We start from the raw sequence: 21,022 nt of genomic DNA, 5'->3' as shown, positions 1-21,022 counted from the left end.
GATGCATCAATATGCCCTCCTTACTTCTAGCAAATTCCAGCCCAAGAAAATATCTTAGCTCACCAAGATTTTTAATTTTGAAACTATGCTGCAGAATGTCTTTAGTTTCCTGGATGAGTTCAAAGTCATTGCCTGTGATCAAGAGATCATCTACATAGATCAAAACTATGACCATTTTGTCTAACACCTTTTTTTGTAAGTAAGGAGTAATCCAGATGACTCTGAGTAAAGCCAGAAAATACTAAAGTAGTGGTCAATTTGATGTTCCACTGACGAGATGCCTGCTTAAGTCCATAGAGAGACTTAAGCAGCCTACAAACATGTTGCTCCCCATGTGACTGTGTGAAGTCAGAAGGTAATTGCATATAGACTTCCTCAGTTAAATCACCCTGTAGGAATGCATTAAACACATCCATCTGATAAATTTGTCACTTGTGAGCTGCTGCTAAGGATAGAACTACTCTAACTATCACTATTTTCACCACAGGTGAAAAGGTTTCTTGATAGTTAATTCCCCCCTTTTGACCATAACCCTTTGCGACAAGCCTTGCTTTGAACCTTTCAATATCATCTGAATCTTTATACTTTATCTTTTACACCCATTTACATCCGATGGCTTTTTTCCCAGGAGGAAGAGGCATGATGGACCAAGTATGATTGTTTTCCAGTGCTTGTATCTCTGCTTTCATAGCATCAACCTATCTTGGGTCCTTTGCAGCTTCAGAGTAAGTTCTTGGTTCAAATTTTGTGGAGAGCTTAGCAACAAAACTCTAATAAGTAGGTGCAAGAGCCCTGTAGTTTAATACATAAGTGAGAGGATATAGGCAAGTATTGGCAGTCCTCTTTTTTTTGTCTAGTTGAACATAATCTTGAAGCCAAATTGGAGTTTTACTAGGTCTGCCTAACTTTCTTAATGGTTCTGAAGGAAGTATTTGAGGTTGAGAAGAAGAGGGAACTTCTGATGCAACAGGAATTTCTGAGACAATATGAGAAGTTGATGTAGACAATGTAGGAGCAACATGAATATCTGATGTAACATGAGAAGCTGGTGCAAACACTGTAGGAGTTATAGGCTCAGATGGGACATGTTGTCTCAGTTCTTAATAGGAGGGAAATCCAGAAGAAGGCTGAGGAAAAACTGGAGTCACAGTGGTCATGTGCTGTTGGAAAGGAAAGACTCCTTCATTGAAAACCACATCTCTCCTTACAAAAATGGACTTGTTGTCCATTTCATACAACTTATATCCTTTCTGAGTAGAAGCATAGCCTAGAAACACTAACTTGATTGCTCTAGACCCAAACTTGTCTCTCCTAACCAAGTTGGTGGCATAGCATAAACTGTCAATGACCCTCATATGTGACAAATTAGGTGGTCTATTGTATAACACCTCAAAGGAGATTTATTACCTAGTACTAATGATGGCACTCTATTGATCATATAGACTGCTGATTCTACACAGTCTCTCCAGAATCTAAGAGGTTAATGCCCTTGAAATCTGATAGCCCTAGCCATTTCTAGGATATGTCTATGCCTCCTTTCTATCCCCCCCATTTTGCTGTGGGGTATATGGACAAGAACTCTGATGTAGGATACCATATTGTTTAAACAATGTGTTGTAGTTGCTATTAATGAACTCTGAGTCATTGTCTAATCTGAAGATCTTTATCCTCTTGTTAAACTGATTCATAACCATTATTATAAAATCTTTCAACATAGTCATTACATCAGACTTAAGCTGTAACATAAAAATCCAAGTCCATCTAGAAAAGTCATCAATCAATGTTAGAAAGTATCTCATTCCATTATAAATGGGCACCTTATATGGCCCCCAAACATCCATATGAACCAAATGAAAAGAATCATTTGTCTTACTACAACTGACTGGAAAAGGAACTCTTGTTTGTATAGCTAAAGGAAAAATGTCACAATGACTTATTGTAAAACTAGAATTATCTCTAAAAATACTAATTTTCTTGATCACTGTCATAGGCACATGCCCTAAGCTCTTGTGTCAAATAACTGCATTCAACTCTCCAGAAACTGCTATTGCTTTTGGTTCTTCAGTAATTGGTTTCCTTTTCCTTGAATTTAGGACATATAAGCCATCTTCTTCCTTACTAGTCTCCTTCACCCTCCTAGTGAAGAGATCCTGAAAGACAAAGAAATTGGAAAAAATGGCACAACAGTTCAAAGCCTTTGTTAGCTTAGACATAGAGAGAATATTAAACTTAATGTCTGGTACACAAAGCACATTATCAATCAAGTCACCTCTTGCCAAGTGACAATCTCTCAATTGAGTAATACTTGTTGATTCTCCATTAGACAACTGAACCTTCCCAGAATTTCCTACTGACACACCATTTTTCAGTGCAGATTCATCATTAATCATGTGATTTGTTGGCCCTGTATCTACTATCCATTTTAGTACATTCAAATTATCAGATAAAATTTTACCTTCCATGTTAGCACTAGCCTCAGATACTTGAGACTTGTTTAGCAGTATTAATATTTGGTTTTACTGTTTTGGAATAAAAATGGAGCTAATACTTGTCTGTTTCCTTGTTGTTGTCTAGTGTTAATCATATGTTGAGCTTGTGCAGTGTTTTGTTGTTGTTGATTGAGAACAATATCAGTTGCATGATTACCTCCTATGATTGCATTTGCTTTATTCTTCCCCTTGAAATCAACCGGATAACCTATTATCTTATAACAATTTTCTTTGAGATGGTTTTTCATTTTACAAAACTCACAGTGCATGAGCTTGTAACAATTCTCTCTGTTATGTTCTTTCATGTTGCAATAATCACAAAACATAGGAAAATTCCTTCTAGGTTTCTGAGTTCCTTTTGTAGTAAAGAGTGACGTGGGATCAATGTGTTCACCTAACCCATAACTACCACCAGATACTAGTTTTTAACTCTCATCCTGAACAATCATGGCATATGCTTGGTTTACTGATGGTGTTGGTGACATCATTAGAATTTGACTGCGAGCTTGACTATATCCATCATTTAAGCCCATTAGAAATTGCAATAACCTTTGATTTGTCAAGTGAGTAACAAAGTCTTTGGACTTATCACAACAGGAAGGCACATGCATAATGGAATCAGTTTCATCCCAAAGATCTTTCAATTTTGAGTAATAAACAGAGACAGGTGAAATACCTTGAGTAAATGTAGCAACTTCCTTATAAAGATGATAGATTCTAGTGAGATTAACCCTATCAAATTTCTCCTTTAAATCATTCCAAACAGAATAAGCATCAGGACGAAAGAGTATACCGCCAAGGAGATCCTTGCTTACATTGCTCATAATCCATGATTTCACCAAAGCATTGCAGCGATCCCACTGTTTCTCCAAATCCTTGCCAACATTAGCTCGACGAACGATGCCGTCAATAAATCCGAGCTTGTTTTTGCATTCCAACGCCAGCAGCGTCGCGCGACTCCAAATGCTATAATTTTCCATTTTGATGAGCAATACTCCAGTTTGTACCACTCCCGGCGAATCTTACGGCTGTAGATAAAGAGGATGGTCGTGGTCAATTGTGCTGGAACTAGATTCAGTGCTAGAATTCACCATAATTGCAAAATTAGGTTTTCAGCGAACTTCGAAGATGAATAATTTCTCGATTTCCTTTCAAAATTGACGAAGAAAATTCCAAAATTCTTTCAATTAGAAGCTCTGATACCATGTTGAATTCTGTGATGAACACATATTCAGTGTGTATGTGTGATTGATTGAGCGAGTAAATGAGAGAACTGAGTACATATGAAATGAGCTATAACAGAGTTGCAAAAGGAAAAATGATCTCTCTTACATTTACAACATGAGATACAAGTATTTCTATACAATGACTAACTATAGTTTACTTTAACTAACAATTAACTACCTGGGTTAAGTTATCAACTAACTATGGTTGAGTGAGCTAACTAACTAAGTACCATGTGTACAACTAGCACTATCTTCTACAATAATTCCTCCTACTTTTGTTATTTCTATTTTGGAGAGGGACAAGGTAGGTAGAACAATTCTCGTATGTAATGAATTATGTAATGACTCCTAGTATGAGTTTTTAATATATGTCCTTATTACCAAAAAAAAAAAAAATGCCTTAAGCTTAGCTACCACAACTACATAGCTAGCAAGAAAGGAACCATATCTAAACTCCAAATTCAATTAACCCTATATTACATGACTGACATAAAGTATCACAAATACATAGCTAGCAAGAAGGAACTGTGTCTAAACACCAAATTCGATACATCATTTACTACCTGACTTGACATTCATATGCAGTACAACAAATATATAGCTAGCAAGGAGGAACCATGTCTAAACACCAAGTTCAATAAATCGTATACGATATAACTCGACATATACACGCAGTTCCACAAACACATAGCTAGCAAGAAGGAACCATGCCTAAACTCTAAATTCAATAAACCATACTCCCTCAGTTCCAATTTATGTGAACTTATTTCCTTTTTGGTCTATTCCAAAAAGAATGACCCCTTTCTAAATATGAAAACAATTTAGCTTAAACTTCCAATTCTACCCTTACTGAAAAGATTTTATAACCCCACAAATACACTGGACCCCTTTCTGACACGTCTAGGACCACAAATTCTAAAAGTCTTCATTTTTTCTTATACTCCGTGCCCAGTCAAATATGTTTACATAAATTGGAACAGAGAAAGTATATTACATGACTCGACATACGCATGCAGTGCCACAATACATATATAGCTAGCAAGAAGGAACCATGTCTAAACTCCAAATTTAATAGTAAATCGTATACTATCTAACCAACAACCACAAATACACCAACTAGCTAGCAAGAAGGAACCATGTCTAAACTCCAAATTCAATAAATCGTATATTACATGACTCGGCATACAGGTGCACGTATGGGTGGAGAAACTAGCATGCACAAAACTAGGATACATTCACTCACATCCACATTTAGGGCATATGACTCTTTTACAATGGGCTTTTTTCTTGGCCTGGAAATGGTTTTAGATGGATGTTTACAAGCAACTATATAGAGGTGAAGATTCTTCATTACTACACTTGAACAGAAAGACATTGTAGATGGAGATAATGGCTCTGCCATTGCAGCAAAACATTTCCATTAGCATTAATTTCAGATTGCCCTATCTTTGTACAATATCCACATACCCAAGTTTCTCTTTAACAAACGAAAACACAAAAAATAGGAAACTACAAAATCCGAAACAGACTCGGGGAAACCCAAAAACCCACATCAGTCTTCCAAAATCACGACAAACCCAGCTGATTTTCAATCAAAGAAGCCCTCCCAAAACCAAAATTGAAGCTCTTGAAACTGTCATCAGTAAATTAGAGTCTACAGTAAGCAATGGCACTGAGGTTAATGACCCACAAATCTTGGCTTCCCTTTTAGAAACATGCTTTAATTTACAGGCTATTGATCACGGTATCCGTGTTCATCGGCTCATCCCCGAGAAACTTTTACGTAAAAACGTTGGCATTTCATCGAAACTGATAAGGCTTTACGCTTGCAGTGGACAAACCAAGAAGGCACATGAACTGTTTGATAAAATGCCAAAGAGAAATGCCTCAGCATTTCCTTGGAATTCGATTATATCTGGCTATGCTGAGAATGGCTTGTTTGAAGATGCGCTGGCAATTTATTTTCAGATGGTGGAGGAGGGTGTGGAGCCCGATTATTACACTTTCCCACGTGCGTTGAAGGCATGTGGAGGAGTTGGATTGATTCATGTAGGAGAGGAAGTTCATCGGCATGTGATTCGTCGTGGGTTGGAAAGTAATGGGTTTATTTTAAACGCGCTTGTTGATATGTACGCCAAATGTGGTGATATTGTTAAGGCTCGGAAACTCTTTGATCAAATTGGGACAAAGGATTTGGTTTCTTGGAATTCAATGCTCATCGGATACATTAGGCATGAGCTCATTAGTGAGGCGTTCAACTTGTTTCATCTTATGATACGTGAAGGAATAGTACCTGACTCTGTCTCTATATCAGCATTACTTGTGGCCAGATTACCTTTCTCAATCGGTAAACAAATTCATGGATGGGTTCTTCGTCGAGGGAATAATCAAGAATTGTCTGTTGTTAACTCTTTGGTTGACTTCTATGCGGACCAAAAAAAATTGAAGCAAGTGAGATGGTTGTTTGAACATATGCACGAACGAGATGTGGTATCATGGAATTCGGTCATTTCAGCTCACTCTAAGCACCCTGAAGCTCTATCGTACTTTGAGAAGATGGAGAAATTTGGTGCCACGCCGGATGGTGTCACATTTGTGTCATTGCTGTCCACATGCGCTCATTTAGGGAAACTAGAGGATGGGGAGAGGTTGTTTAGAACTATGAAACAGAGGTATGATATTAGTCCAAGGATGGAACATTATGGCTGTATGGTGAATCTATATGGAAGGATAGGATTGATAGACAAAGCTTTTGATTTTGTAATGAAGGGAATGGAATTTGAAGCTGGACCAACCATTTGGGGTGCATTGTTATATGCTTGCTACAAGCATCGCAATGTTAAAATTGGAGAGATAGCTGCGCAACATCTGTTCGAGTTGGAGCCAGATAATGAGCATAATTTTGAGCTTTTGATGAAGATTTATAAGAATGCTGGTCTACTAGAGGATGTAGAGAGAATGAAGCTAATGATGGTAGAACGAGGATTAGATAGTTCGACACCATACAAAAGATGTTAAAGTTTCTTGAAATGACATTTTGCTGATGATTTTTCAGCAAGAAAAGTGGAAATGAAATTTTTTCAAGTAAATAGATATTTTGGGATGATGAAGTTTTGTGATATATGGAGGAACTAGTCAAATTTACCTATATATATTGGCCAAATCTGATATTTTTAACAGTTTTGCAAGAAAAGAAATAGCTAAGAAGCAACCATATTAATTGATCAATCAACTACACTCCAATCCAAAACAAAACTGGAGTCAACCAGGAATATATGAATCCTCTGAAGAAAAAGGAAATATTCACAAGATTCAGGAAACACTTACTCCTTCCTGAAGATCAATTGGAACAGCTTCTGTACTATCAAATTTTTACAGAATTCTAATTTTCAGCTCAGCGACATCAGGTATTTTGAATGATCAATTTGCTATGGAACTGTCAAAGTCTTTGTTTCAATGAATGTTAGTTGATTCATGTTTAACCATAAGAACTCGTCTTCTTCGACCAATCAACGTAGAATTCCATAGAGGATCACTTGAAACTACACTGTACCCTGCATTTGTATACAATTGTCGAGCACCAAAATCACCCTCATATGCCCTTAGGACGAGATAATCGAAACCCCAAAATCTTGCAAGCACATCACAGGCCTTAAGCAAAGCAGTTGCAACTTTCTCCCTCCTGCAATTGATGCAACATTTTAATGTCTCAAATCAACTACCATTCTTATGTGACAAAATAATGTTGTATGAAAGACTTTCATTTTGGTAATTGGAGGAGAAAGTATTGAATCTTGAACCTGAATTGGTTCAATACAGCTATCCCAGAAATGTACAGGTATTCCTCAGCTCCAGGAAAGTAGTGAAGAACATCTTTATCTCTTAAAACTGTAGCGTTAACGACCCCAACAATATCTTGAGGACTGTCACTTGAGGGCTCCGCAACCAAACATGCATACCTGTTTAATCAAGAATTTCATAACGAATATTTTCAGTTTAGTATAAACAGGAATCACATTGATCTAGTTGGAACTCATCAGATATGAAGGAACTCAGACGCGATAATTTCATTTCTTTCAACACAAAGGAGGTTCCACCTTCTCCTATTAAGATCTAAACAACTGTCACATATCCATTCTCGAGTTCTTGAATTGGAGGGTAAAGAACCTACTGATTTTTCTGTAGTTTTGAATAATACATCCATGTTGAGCACAACGGCGTACACATAATATTTTATAAATGGTGTCACAATTTGAAGAAGTGGACTAATGAACAAATCACTATTTTTTTTTCCAGCAATCCGCTAGGCAAGCGCCTAGGGCTATTTTTTTTATTAATTAAAAAAAAAAAAACAAAAAATACAACAATTAGGATCAGTACAAATAAGGGGGACAATAGCACCGGTATTGTTACCTATATGCCTTGGCTATATAATCACTCCTCTGCGCCTCACATTGCGTTATGATGGCAGCCTCATGTAGAGGATTCATGGTGTAGTTGCCGGCAATGTCTCACGAGGGCATATAATCTCATAGCCGTGTGGATATTTTTCCAAAGGCATAGGACCAAGACAACTCAAACCGGGCTAAACCTTACCTTACTAATCCTATTGAGGCAATGAAAAGGCCTCACCTACTAGCACACATGTAAAAAATAAGAACTGGAGAGTACGAAATATTCAATGATCATCACAGAGTTTATAACATACTCTGTGATGATATTACAAATGAGAATACTAATAAAGTGGTATAATAGAATGAAGTACCAATTTGGTTCATGTCCCTTCTTTTCCAAACATGTAAAATCTTCAATTTGCAGTTCTTTGTTGTTTTCCTCAACCGTGTTCAAAAAGTATTCAAAAATCATCATTTCTTTTTTGAACGGTAAAAAAGTTTGACGAAGCGGTGTCCCGTGACACCGCATACAACAAGGTACGTCCGCCCCTAGTTGAGCATATAAGAATAGAGACATCAAGACGAATGAAGAATTCGTGTAACATGAACATCATAGAGAATGAGGTCATTTTTCTCTAAAAATACAAACAATCATAGTGATACATTTGGATTTTCGTAAAAATAAGGCAAAAAAAGAAAGAAAGGAAAATTAAAACAGAAAAGAAAAAGTTGATGTTTACCTGTCTGGTGGTGAATTCCTTAGTCTTTTAACAAGTCCTGAAAGTAGTTTAGCCTGCATAATAATCATAATTCTCATTTTATTATGTGGATATAAAAATGTATGTCACTGATGTATAAACCATAATATTTGTAAAATTTCAACAAATATATTACTATAAATTTTAAAACCATTATTTCAGAAATCCAATTTATTCAATGTTTCAAACTAAGAATGAAAACATGATACATCTATGAAGCTCAAATCCAAGATAGTATATTTTTCAGATTACCAAAACTACCTATAACATACTAAAACAACAATAACAACAACATATCCAGTATAATCTCACATAGTAGACCAATAACATAATGTTTAACGATTTCTTTAAAAAAAAGGACAGCCCGGTGCACGAGACATACCGTGTTCACGCATGGTCCGGTGAAGGGCTGCACTCCAAGGAATACGATGTAAATAACAGAGACCTAATGCAAGCATTAATAGCTACTTCCACGACTCGACCTCATGACCTATAAGCCACACGGAGACAACTTTACCGTTGCTCCAAGGCTCCCCCTCTTTCTACTATTTAACGACTATTATCTTTCCCTTCTTCTAGTTCTGAATTATAATGCAACCATATTCTTCTGTTTCTCTTGCAACCAACCAATCATTGAATTATAATGCAGAACCGATAACTAGAAAATGATACAGAAAAGTACCACAAAGCAGAGAATCAAGAAAAAGAAAAATCAAGAAGAGAAATATAATGGGGTTTTGAAAAGAACCTTAAAGAAATCAAAGGAAGCAGGTTTATGAAAAGCTTCAGCTTGAATTGCAGCAACTTTCCTCATCTCTTCTTTAGTTTCATTCATTCTTCTCACTTTCCAACCATTCTCATTCACAAAACAGTCAACCTCATATTCTCCTCTTCGTTTTCCAACATTTCCAACCTCAAGCTTCAATCCCACTTCTTCTTCCCTTGTTGTTAATGACACTGGAAATGATGAACTACTACTGCAACAGCATTGTACGATCAATCTGCCAATTTTCTTGTTGCTTCTGTTAATGTAAAGTACATTAGATGGTTGTAGGATTCTGCATTTCAAAGAAACATCTTTCTTGAAAATACTGTGAAATTTTGGTTGGCACTGAATTTGCGCCATATTTTTTTCTTTTTCCTCAGTTGAATTGTGGGGTTCAGTTTTTCAGTTGAGATTTCTGCATGCTTTTATCTACTGTGCTCTACTGATTCTCCTCTGTTGTCTAGACTTTTACATTACATACTTCAAATTTTTTGGGGGGTAAAGACGGTTACATAATAAAAACCACCTACTAAAAAATAATTCTTTAAAGGGAAAAGGTTTGAAGAACTCATGATAAACGGAGAACAAGTGGGCGTGGCAAAATGGATTTTAAAAAATTTAAATATTTATCCATGTTATCCACTAAAAAATAGGTTGGACAATTAACTTTTTAAAAATAGATCAAATATGAATAATATTAATATTAAAATGACACTATATAACCGCTTTCAAAATAATAGTCGAATAATTTTTGTTTTGTTTATATATACATTTCTGGTTCATAGTATCGGGCTTTATTCACTGCTTTTTGTTATTATTTCTCATCTATTTTCTGGTTCTTATGATGTTGTTATTGCTCATATGGTTCTGTGGATGGTACTAACATTTTGTCTCTCTTGTCTCTTTTCGTTTTCTTGATCCGAAGGTCTTTCAGAAATAGCCTCTCTACCCTTCGGGGTAGGGGTAAAATCTGCATACTCTACCATCCCCAAACCCCACTTGTGAGAACTCACTAGATTGTTGTTGTTGCTGTTGTTGTTGTTGTTATTGTTGTTGTTGTTGTTGTTGTTGTTGTTGTTGTTGTTGTTGTTGTTGTTGTTGTTGTTGTTGTTGTTGTTGTTGTTGTTGTTGTTGTTGTTGTTATATACATAACACATATAAATTTTATATACTTTTACGACTACCGAATGCAAATAATTTCGGCCACGGGCTAAAAATGATTTTGACCCTTGAAAAAATGGATCTTAATGAATAACCAATGAGTTTTTCTTTTACATTTGCAAAGACTCAAACTGATATAATTCCTTCTATAAAAATCTTGGAAAGATTTATTATGTAGAGTTGATGTGGTAGGGGTCGGGGTCCGAAAGTTTTTAATTGATTGATCGTTTTTTAAGTATATTTATTGTGTCGATACTAATAGAAAGAATTACAAGAAAATACACATGAATTCACATCATTACAAAAAATGGCCCATATTTATAAGTTTTACTATACCTAACCCATATTTTACATATTTTGAAAGCACTGGCAAATTCAAAATAAGTGTTCTTACAACTATTGCTTCTAAAAGTCATGGAGTTAAATATGTATTCTCACAACCATTGCTTTCACTCTCTCTTCTTCTCACATCTTCTACATATGCTTCAAGAGGTCGAGTATTTTCTGCTTCTCTCCCTGTGTCACCTGGTTGCAATGTAAGAAAATTGAAAAGTAGAAGTTCACCATTGAAGGCCATTCAAAGCTTTGCTTTCGAAAATATAATTTTTTTAGTTCGTTAGTTGTTTGGATTGGGTGTTGTTCCAATTGATTGCAAATATCAAAAGGAGTTCAAGATTTAAATTTGAAGTGATTTGGAATAGATTTGAGCAAGAATTGAGTTAAATTTCAGAAAAGACGCAAGGAAGAAGACGAAGACAGTTTTTTGTATAATCTTGTATAATAGTGTATATGAGTGTATAAACACATCTTATACACCTTTATACAAACGTCTGTAGACGAACTTATTCCATAATTTTTAATTGCAATTCTTGTTTAAAACCAGTCTAAATCTCCATTAAATGACTTCAAATTTTATATACAACCTCCTTATACTATTTCTAACAAGTTTAAACAGTACCAGATCCAAAATTCTCACGAAATCAAATTTGAAATTTAAACCCACATATTTAAGCTTGTTAAAAATTTAATTTTCACTACCCAAGTAGATTTGATTTGTTGAACTAATATTTCAGTCACGGTTGCTGGTTCGAAAGTTAACTTAAAAGCTTGAGCAATTTTTTTAAAAAATTAAATAGAAATTTCGAGAACTTATTGGAGTTGAATGGCGAGTATTAGCCTATTATTTTTGAACTAATTGGTTGTAAACTGAAATATGAGCTATAAAATTGAAAAGTAGGGAGCTCAGCTGTTCTTATATGAAATTTTTCCATATTAATAAGGCTTATGGAGTTTTTAATGAAACATGTATAACACAGTAAATTTGAGTTATTTTGTCTGGTAGTCAACTATCTCTATGGAAAATATGGATAATTATATTATTTGTTATTCTATACATTCTATACACGTATCAAGTATGATTGGGTCAAGTATTAGGATCAATAATTTTTAGAAACTTACCCTTTTGTGACTTTAAATATAATATTTATGTTATAAATAGAATTGTATTTAAGGTGAATGTTTATATTTTAGAGAGATTTTAATGTTTCTTACTTGATGGCTAAGCCACTTTTCTTTTATAAATAGAGGGGTTCTATTTCATTGTAATTCATCCCAAAATCAATAAGAATTCTCTCTCTCTACTTTTCTCTGCAATACTCTTCTTCTTCTTTTATTGTTTTATAACATATTATCAGCACGAGACTCTAACCAATTGAGTGGAGGCATCTACTTTGGTCACCAGGCTTTGGGGTATGTGCACAAGGCTTAACTTTTACATGATATTGAGCATAATAATTATCAATTGATACTTGAACTTCCTTTAGTAATAAATTCTGGATTGAGGTAAGTATTTTTACCTATTTTTTTCTTTTAAATTCTTGAAATTCTATAATTTGATTTTAAATGCAAGCAAAGACAATAAATTTTGATTATAACTCTAATAGAATTTGTAAGAGATTATAACCATCCGAGGTGGTAAAATTTTTATGTCTTGCCATGATCAAAATCATGTATGATTGTAAGCATAAAAAGTAAAAATCCGTCCCATTGAATTTGCTTCAAACTCATTTCCTTAAGAGAATGTGGTAGCACTATGTAATAAATCTGAAAGAACACAAAATTATTACCGTGGACGTAACAATAGATGAAATTATAATTATCTTCATTGTAGTAGTGAGAACAATAAGGATTCTCAAAATTACCCTTCACTTTGTGAAATTATGTTTGTCATCGATTTGACATGAGATTTTGTAAAGCACACCTAGTTGATTATGGTCCAGTCATAATGTGAATGTGACAACATGTAATTTTTGAATACATATTCATTCTTGGAAGAATATGAACGTGCTAGTGGTAATGAATATACGATACTACCTCTAGAAGGGGGTTTGAGATGAAATAAAAAAATAATATCTTTATTATGGCATGAATGGTCATTGGTCAGGTACATATTGTACGCCAAAATATTTTGGCAATGTGATTATTAAAGGACAACAATAATGCAACAAACAAATCTTGCATATAATTTTGACCATGACCATAATGGTATAACTTTCTCTTTAAAAGAGATATTCACCATATAGACATTGATGAATATATGCTACTACAAAATTAATTGAGAGCTCTGGAAGAGCCAATTTTGAGGAATAAAATTGATTATCAATAAAGGCATTGTGTTGTAGTAAGTCTCAAAGAAACTTATTGAATTTTTAAAGTATTCACGAAAGCAGTTGGTTATATTGAGACTATAAATAATTAGAAGATTTAATATCACATTATTTCAACAACTGTAGCGGGGTAATATGTATATGAAAACTACCCGCTTTATTGTCTGATTTGTACTACACAAATAATAAAAAATGATAAAATTACATGACACAGTAAACTAGAAGTTTATTGATATAAAAACCTATATCATAATAAACTTGGAGTTTACTAATAATTGCACATGTCATGGTGTAAAATTGAAGTTTATCAATATTAATAATTTATCCAGTTGACATAATTGGTTTAGCCATATCAATTTAAGTATAATGTGCAAAAATAAAAGAGAATTCACATGAGTAAATATTAAAGAACTAGAAAGTTTTTTATGAATTCTCTTGTGTTACTTGTTCTCAGTAATTGATAGACCAACTAAAATTGGGATTGAATCAAATGAATGCTGGAAAATATCAAAGGTGTATATGGGCCCATTTACCTGCTATGTATACCGCATAAGATGCATCTATGAGATGGTTATATGTGCGATTATTATTAACTCACAACATGGTATTTGCGAGGTAACTTGCTCAATAATTTCGAGCATAATTTCCAGACTTTCTATTCAAGACAATTTATCTTGATAAGTTGGTTTACATCACAGTTAATTTAGCAAAATGATTTATTTAGTGCCACCATTTAATAGCTAAATTATTGCTTATAAGAACAAAGTTATTTATATTAGTTTGATATATATTATATACGAAAGTATATTACATTCTCCCCTCACAACTGGTTCAGGGTCAAGAACTAAATAATTTCATCTTATTATTATTGATGTGCGGTGTATATTTTGATTAACACTATAATGCACAAAGATGGGTTCCCAAAGTTGAGAAAGCAAGTTAATTTTTCTAACATGAGGGGGAGAGATGATAAACAGTTGAGAAAAAGTTACGTGGAATGAATTCTCATTTCTACATATAGATCCTCGAATAAGATAATATGAACTTGAAGATCATAAAAAAATAATTCATCTGCAATATATAGCAAAGCATGTCAGACGCATTTGCTGACCCAAAGAAAGTAACTATATTCTCACTGCAAATGCTCCTATTAAAATAAGTCCTAGAAGGACAAAGTCTAAGGTACGCTTAAAGCGTATAGACAAATCGGTTTCAAATAAAATTTTTGATAAAGAAGATGAGTAAATGATCATAATAAGGAGGTAAGTGATCTAGAAGATCACATGACATAACACTTCATAAAATCTCAGGAAAGGTTCAGGTACCTGAAAATATAAATAAAGAGATTTCTATGTGTGTCTTTATGAAAAAATATTAGAACCGATATAAAATGTTCATTGACGACATCTATCATAGCGCTAAGTATAGATGAGGACCTCAAGTCAGTCGAATACAGACACAAAAATATTAGCCAAACGGAAGAGAAACAATTCAAGTAGAATTGGTTTCTTATGAAAGACATATAGTTTTGGGCCTGCAGTTCAAACACTCGAAAGTATAAAGTCAATGGTATGTGCAATCAGTTTCCGATATCTTATTTGTCTAACATGGCATGAAAACTTGATAGGCATCTAAAGCCTATTTAAATGGCTTATATGGCTTAACTTATATGACAATCACTGAAGGATTCAAATCGCTTAAAGCATATACAATTCTTGATTTTGAAGTACCACATCCTAAGTGCAATTTGTGCACATATGTATCTTGCTATAGCTATAAGCATGATAATATGATAGCGAGAATCTCTATGGGGATATTGAAAAGGCCATTCGACGACATTTTATGAAGACATTGCATATCTCTCAAAAATGATGATTTCAAGGTGTAACATATTCATTCAAGTTAATATGGCTATTTATTTATCAAATCTCTACCAACGATCTTTTGAAAATGATGCACATGATTGGAATGTGAAGGCTTAAGGATGTGAATTGATGCTCTCATCAGGGGGAGCTAATATGCGTTGTACTCTTTTTTCCTTACAAAATTTTGTCCCACTGGGTTTTCCTTGCAAGGTTTTTAATGAGGCAACCACAAGGCGTACTTCTAAACATGTGTACTCTTTTTCCTTCTCTAGAATTTTTTTCCATTAGGTTTTATTCTAGTTAAGGTTTTAATGAGGCACATTATCTGTTGAATAGACATTCAAGGGAGAGTGTTATAAAAAGAATTATATTTTAGGTGAATATCTATATTTTAGAGAGATTTTAAGGTTTCTTACTTGGTGGCTAAGTCACTTTACCTCTATAAATAGAGAGATTCTATATCCCAAAATCAACAAGAATTCTCTCTCTACTTTTCTCTGCAATACTCTTCTTCTTCTTTTATTATTTTATAACAATTTATGTATTTTTAAAAATTTGTATTCCTTGGGGTAGGGGTAAGGTCTGCGTACACTCTACCTTCCCCAGACCCCACTTGTGGAATTTTACTGGATTGTTATTGTTGTTGTTGTTGTTGTATTCCTTGAAATGGGTACACGTGTAATGCCCGTATTGTAAGACTAGTTAGTCAAAAATGATACCGGGAAGAGTCGCATTGGCATTTGCGATTTAGAACTAGCATATGCGCGATTTATAATGGCATTTAGCATTTACAATTTATAAGTCGCATTTAGCATTTACAATTTATAAGTCGCATTTAGCATACGCAATATATAGGTCACATTTGCAATTTATAAGTCATATATGGTATTTGGATTTATAATCGTATTTGCGATTCATAAGTCGCTCGCATTAGCTTTTACGATTATAAGTTGCGTTTGACAATTTTTGTAACTGTCATTTGATATTTACTATTTATTAGGGGCATTTGGCATAAGATTTATAAACGTATTTGGCATCTGCGATTTTTTAGTTGCCTTTCAATTTGGGATTTATAAGTAAGCTATTTATCTATGACCTTCTTTACTCTTGGGGCTGTCATCAATACTCCTATGTTTATCTTTACACTTTGCACCATATTCTTGGGTTTTCTTAATAAATGGCATCATAAAGACACAGAATGGGACTGGGCTTACTGAGATAAAATTACACTGGAAATTTTACCTCATATAGCAAAGGTATACACCCTATTTATTATAAACCAAAATCATTTTAAATATTATTTTCTATAGCAACCTTTTATATTTTTTAGCAAAATAAATATTTATGGTATATACTACCATTGAGACATGAAATACGCTATTTATGTTTTTCCTCTCTCATAGACAGCTGGACATACCTATTTTTAAAGTGATTGTCGTTACTTATGAATAGATGACGCGAATACATGTGAATACATGCGCGTATAGCTGTACTGCCCTGATTTTAGGTGCTTTTTACTGATGTATTCATGAATACATGGCGCGAATACATGCACGTATAGCTGGACTGCCTGATTTTAGGCGCTTTTTACTGTTGTATTCATGAATACATGACGCGAATACATGTGAATACATGTGCGTACAGCTGGACTGCCCTGATTTTAGGCACTTTTTATTGTTGTATTTGATAATAGGTGAATTTAACTATAATTAGGCCCTAAATAAGCACCTTCTTGTATAGTTTGGATGATAAAAGTGATAACAAAATGCTCTTAGTAGTGTTTTTCATGCTTTGCAGGTTTTATATGACCAGAGAAGGCTATGAAGTACTTTTGGGATCAAATATGGAGAAAAAGAGGGCGATCGTAAAATTCCGTCCAGTAAACCACACGAAACAACTCAAGTCAGAACTGAAAGAGGACTGTCGCGGTTCCACCGCGACCGCGGCAGAACCGCAGTAGAATATGGCTGCAGACAAAGTGAGAATCAGAGAGCATGTTTGGCCGCGGCAGAACCGCGACGGAGGCGGAGAACTTCAGGGACTAAAGTGCAAAACACGGGAGTTTTAGCCCAAAACCCTATTTTAAACACTAGGCTCCGCCCAAGAGAGGCATGTATTGTTTTTAGAGAGTATTTTGGCAAGAATAACAAGTGTGAGAGATCACCCAAAACATCTTGGTTTCTTCTTCTCTTTATTTTTCTTGCAAGTTTTATGATGAATATTGTTTTAGTTTATTTACCCATAGTTATGAGTAGCTAAATCCTTTGTCTAAGGTTTTGATGGAACCTATTTGGGGATGAACTTCTTGTTTATGTGAATACAAATTGCTAGTCTCAATCTTTATTTGTTCAACTTTGTGTATGTTGTAGTTAATTGACAGGATCCTCAATTAGCTGTGCCTATTTAGTGTGCATAACTCGGGAGAGAATGCATATTTAGGTTATTATTGAACAACACCACTCCCAAAGTATAAGAGGGATCTTAACTGCGGGTTTAAAGGCGGGATTAGGGATAACGAAGCCTTGAGTGCAATCTAAAGTGAACCGTGTTAATTAGAGCTAGCTAGTGTATCTCGGGAGAGTGCATTGAGTATATTACTGTGATTACTCGGGAGAGATTTACGGTAAGATGAGCGTTCATGGTTGATAGAGAGGTGTTGGTCAATTTGTATGAAGCATAAACAGAAGGGATTCCATCAATAGGGGAAGTCATTACCTTAGCGTTTTCTCATTATTGTTTACAACCTTAGCATCCTTAGTTTACAACTGTTTATTTACTTGCAATTTTAGTTATTGAAGACACCATCTACTGTGATTCAAACGTTTGGGGAAATTGGTTCTCAAGAGTTTAGTAGGTCTAAAGATAGTGATTGATAGGTTAATTCTCTGTGGATTCGACTCTGGGCAGAATACTCAGGTTATATTTGCAACGTCCGCATTGTCCTTTTTATAAGGCATAGTTGGGCGTGATCAAATTTTGGCGCCGTTGCCGGGGAACTAACGGAATTATCAATTACCATTGATAGAAATACAAAAATTCTTAGTGTAGTCAGTTTTCTCTACACCAAATTTTTGATTGAAATTTTTTGACGGTTGTTGATGTGGTTGCACAAGTGTATGCCTAGAAACTCTACGAGGACTGGAGAACTACTTAAAGGACTCTCAGACCCCGAGAAAATATTCCGGGTATCGAACCGTGCCAACAAAAGACTTCAACAACCTCATCAAACACACAAACTCGAAATTGACATGGGTGATGTAGACAACGTCAACGGAAATGTCAGAGATATGGCACTCTTATGCCTAAGGCTGCACTATATGACTGGGCACAACCCACAGCTGACAATCTGGCCACTGCTATTGTTGTGCCCGCGATACAAGCTGAATCGTTCCAGATCACGAACAACATGTTGCACTTGCTGCAAAACAAGGGACTATTTTCTGGGACACCAGCCGAAGATCCTCAGCAACACTTGAAGAACTTCCTATCGATTTGCAAAACTCAAAGGCAACCTAACGTAACTCCGGAAGCAATCAAGCTGTTATTATTTCCATTCTCGGTGACAGGAGCTGCTCAGGTCTGGCTAAACTCACTCCCCATAAACTCTATAGAAACTTGGGATGAGTTAGTCAAGCAATTTCACATCAAGTTCTACCCGCCCAATAAAACAGCTCAACAAATTGATGAGATCGAGAGCTTTAAACAGAAACCAATGGAGACACTGCATGAGACATGGAGCCGGTTTAAAGGAATGTTGGTTATATGTCCACACCATGGTATTCCAGATCAGATGTTGGGACAACGGTTTTACATGGGATTGTCAAATAGCATGAAGAACATTGTAGATGCCTCAGCTGGTGGGGCATTTTTTAGCAAAACTTGGAGAGAAGGTCAAAGTCTGCTTGACAAAATGGCTCAGAATTTGGGGTGGACGACGAGGAATGCACTTATCACTCCAGTGGTACACTCAGTATCTTTTGACCCATCAAATTCCATGGCTGAAAATGTGGCGACCCTTTTGACACAGATGAGCATACTCACCAAAAAGGTGGAGGAATCAGGGCAGAAACAGCAAGTGCACATTATAGATACTACCAATGGGGGCTTGTGTACATTGTGCATTAGTCATCCAGTTGGTAATCCTTGGAATGCAGAACATGATCATCATCAGCAGCACCCTGAAGACATGAACTATGTGTCAAACTATGGAGGCCAGAGACAGGGCAATCAGAACTGGGGTCAGCAAACTCAGCAGCCACACAGACCACCTCAGCCACAGTACAACACTGGAAACATGGGAGGTATGAGACCTCCCAACAATATGGCACCTTATCCAAGGCCATACGGGTACAACAATCAGCAGCAAGGGTATCCCCCACCTCAACAACAGCATGATGGAAGGCAAAAAGATGGGTTCACGAGACTTGAAGCAATGATGTTGCAGGTTATTGGGTCCAATGCAAAAATAAATGAAAGAGTAGATGCACATGACGCAACAATCAAAAATATTGAAGTGCAATTGGGCCAATTTCAATGTCTCCGAACAATCGTCCTCAGGGGATATTACCTGCAGAAACCCAGATTAATCCAAAAGATCAGGGCCCAAAGCAGCTGATGGCGGTGAGTCTCTGTAATGGCAGGGATCTAGATGTAGAACAAGAGAGAGCTCAAGAAAATATACAGGCCGAGACATTCATTACAGTGCCCATTGAGTTGGATGAGTCTACGATACTGACAGAAATGACAGTCCAGCCTTCTCAGGAAGAAAAGAACATTCAGCAGGAGACCGAGAAAGTAGCTGAGCCAGTTGAAAAGCCAGTAGTTGAAATAGAATCTGATAAAGAGAAGTCCCAAGTGATTGGGAAGAAGAGACCTCTTGCACTCTTTCCACAGAGGCTGGCCAAGCATCAAAAGGAGGAGCAGTATAAAATGTTCTTTGAAATGCTCAAATAAATCCAGGTAAATATTCCACTGATTGAAGCGTTAAAAGGAGATGCCTGGGTACGCAAAAATGATGAAGGACTTGATGTCCCGGAAATTTGATTTTCAAGACTTGGCTACGGTTACACTTACTCAGACCTGTAGTGCAGTGGTGACGAGACCTATTGCTGAAAAGCTGTCTGATCCAGGTAGCTTTACAATTCCATGCACTATTGGGAATTTCGCCTTTGCTAAGGCGCTCTGTGATTTAGGGGCCAGCATTAATCTTATGCCCCTGGCTATCTATAAGAGGTTGGGCATTGGGAGAGCTAGACCCACCTCCATGTTGCTGCAGCTGGACGACAGGACTGTGAAGCGTCCATTCGGTATCCTTGATGATATGCTTATTCAGGTGGGGAAATTTGTGTTCCCTACAGATTTTGTGATCTTGGATTGCAAAGTGGATGAAGAGATTCCTATAATCTTAGGAAGACCATTTTTGGCCACGTGGAGAGATCTGATTGACTGTGAGACTGGGGAGCTCAAAATGAGACTCAATGATGAGGAGATAACGTTCAATGTACAGAAGTCTATGAGGCGACCAAGCGAGTTCGCCAATTGCTCTCTTATTGATGCCGTGGATGTAATTGTAGAGTTTGATGATGAGGTGTTGACAATTGAGGACCCCCTTGCTGCATGTTTGATGAACTTAGATGAAGTGAATGGTGAGGATTTGGCGGAATGGGTGTTAGCATTGGAAGGTAGAGGGTTCTGGGA

The 21,022-nt window shown here is 35.9% G+C and overlaps 3 protein-coding genes across 4 annotated transcripts; 1 reads left to right on the top strand and 2 right to left on the bottom strand.

Moving 5' to 3' along the window:
* Nucleotides 1-1,760: 1,760 nt before the first annotated feature.
* On the bottom strand, nucleotides 1,761-3,911 carry LOC107803787 (uncharacterized). Of its 2 annotated transcripts, none has more exons than XR_012710205.1 (2): nucleotides 3,166-3,911; nucleotides 1,761-2,150 (listed from the first exon to the last, which is right to left on the bottom strand). XR_012710205.1 is itself a non-coding variant. In XM_016627561.2 (2 exons), exons 1-2 carry the CDS (start codon nucleotides 3,467-3,469, stop codon nucleotides 2,013-2,015), a joined length of 303 nt encoding a protein of 100 aa, XP_016483047.1. In that variant the 5' UTR covers nucleotides 3,470-3,830; the 3' UTR covers nucleotides 1,761-2,012. The 2 variants fall into 2 exon arrangements, 1 of the variants encoding a protein (XP_016483047.1); XM_016627561.2 differs by having other exon boundaries at nucleotides 3,305-3,830.
* Nucleotides 3,912-4,902: 991 nt separating this feature from the next.
* Nucleotides 4,903-6,858, top strand: LOC107803788 (pentatricopeptide repeat-containing protein At4g25270, chloroplastic-like). The gene has a single exon (XM_016627563.2). It carries the CDS (start codon nucleotides 5,096-5,098, stop codon nucleotides 6,731-6,733), a length of 1,638 nt encoding a protein of 545 aa, XP_016483049.1. The 5' UTR covers nucleotides 4,903-5,095; the 3' UTR covers nucleotides 6,734-6,858.
* Nucleotides 6,859-6,992: 134 nt separating this feature from the next.
* LOC107803790 (GCN5-related N-acetyltransferase 10, chloroplastic-like) lies at nucleotides 6,993-9,993 on the bottom strand. Its single transcript, XM_016627565.2, has 4 exons — nucleotides 9,616-9,993; nucleotides 8,850-8,902; nucleotides 7,516-7,674; nucleotides 6,993-7,397 (listed from the first exon to the last, which is right to left on the bottom strand). Exons 1-4 carry the CDS (start codon nucleotides 9,991-9,993, stop codon nucleotides 7,169-7,171), a joined length of 819 nt encoding a protein of 272 aa, XP_016483051.1. The 3' UTR covers nucleotides 6,993-7,168.
* Nucleotides 9,994-21,022: the final 11,029 nt, after the last annotated feature.

This window comes from Nicotiana tabacum, chromosome 6 (assembly GCF_000715075.1).
Source record: "Nicotiana tabacum cultivar K326 chromosome 6, ASM71507v2, whole genome shotgun sequence".
NCBI classification, from domain to species: domain Eukaryota; kingdom Viridiplantae; phylum Streptophyta; class Magnoliopsida; order Solanales; family Solanaceae; genus Nicotiana; species Nicotiana tabacum.
The sequence above is the reverse complement of the archived record's forward strand: the minus strand, read 5'-3'. Positions and strand labels throughout refer to the sequence as shown.

Excerpts from the sequence above, each read along its gene's own strand:
- LOC107803788 (XM_016627563.2), top strand. The coding sequence starts at position 5,096 with ATGGAGATAATGGCTCTGCCATTGCAGCAAAACATTTCCATTAGCATT.
- LOC107803787 (XM_016627561.2), bottom strand. The coding sequence starts at position 3,469 with ATGGAAAATTATAGCATTTGGAGTCGCGCGACGCTGCTGGCGTTGGAA. Across the intron at positions 2,151-3,304 it reads AATCATGGATTATGAGCAAT|GATCTCTTCACTAGGAGGGT; the intron begins GTAAGCAAGGAT and ends TTTGTCTTTCAG.
- LOC107803790 (XM_016627565.2), bottom strand. The coding sequence starts at position 9,993 with ATGGCGCAAATTCAGTGCCAACCAAAATTTCACAGTATTTTCAAGAAA. Across the intron at positions 7,675-8,849 it reads AGGAATTCACCACCAGACAG|GTATGCATGTTTGGTTGCGG; the intron begins GTAAACATCAAC and ends TTGATTAAACAG. Across the intron at positions 7,398-7,515 it reads GCTGTATTGAACCAATTCAG|GAGGGAGAAAGTTGCAACTG; the intron begins GTTCAAGATTCA and ends CATCAATTGCAG.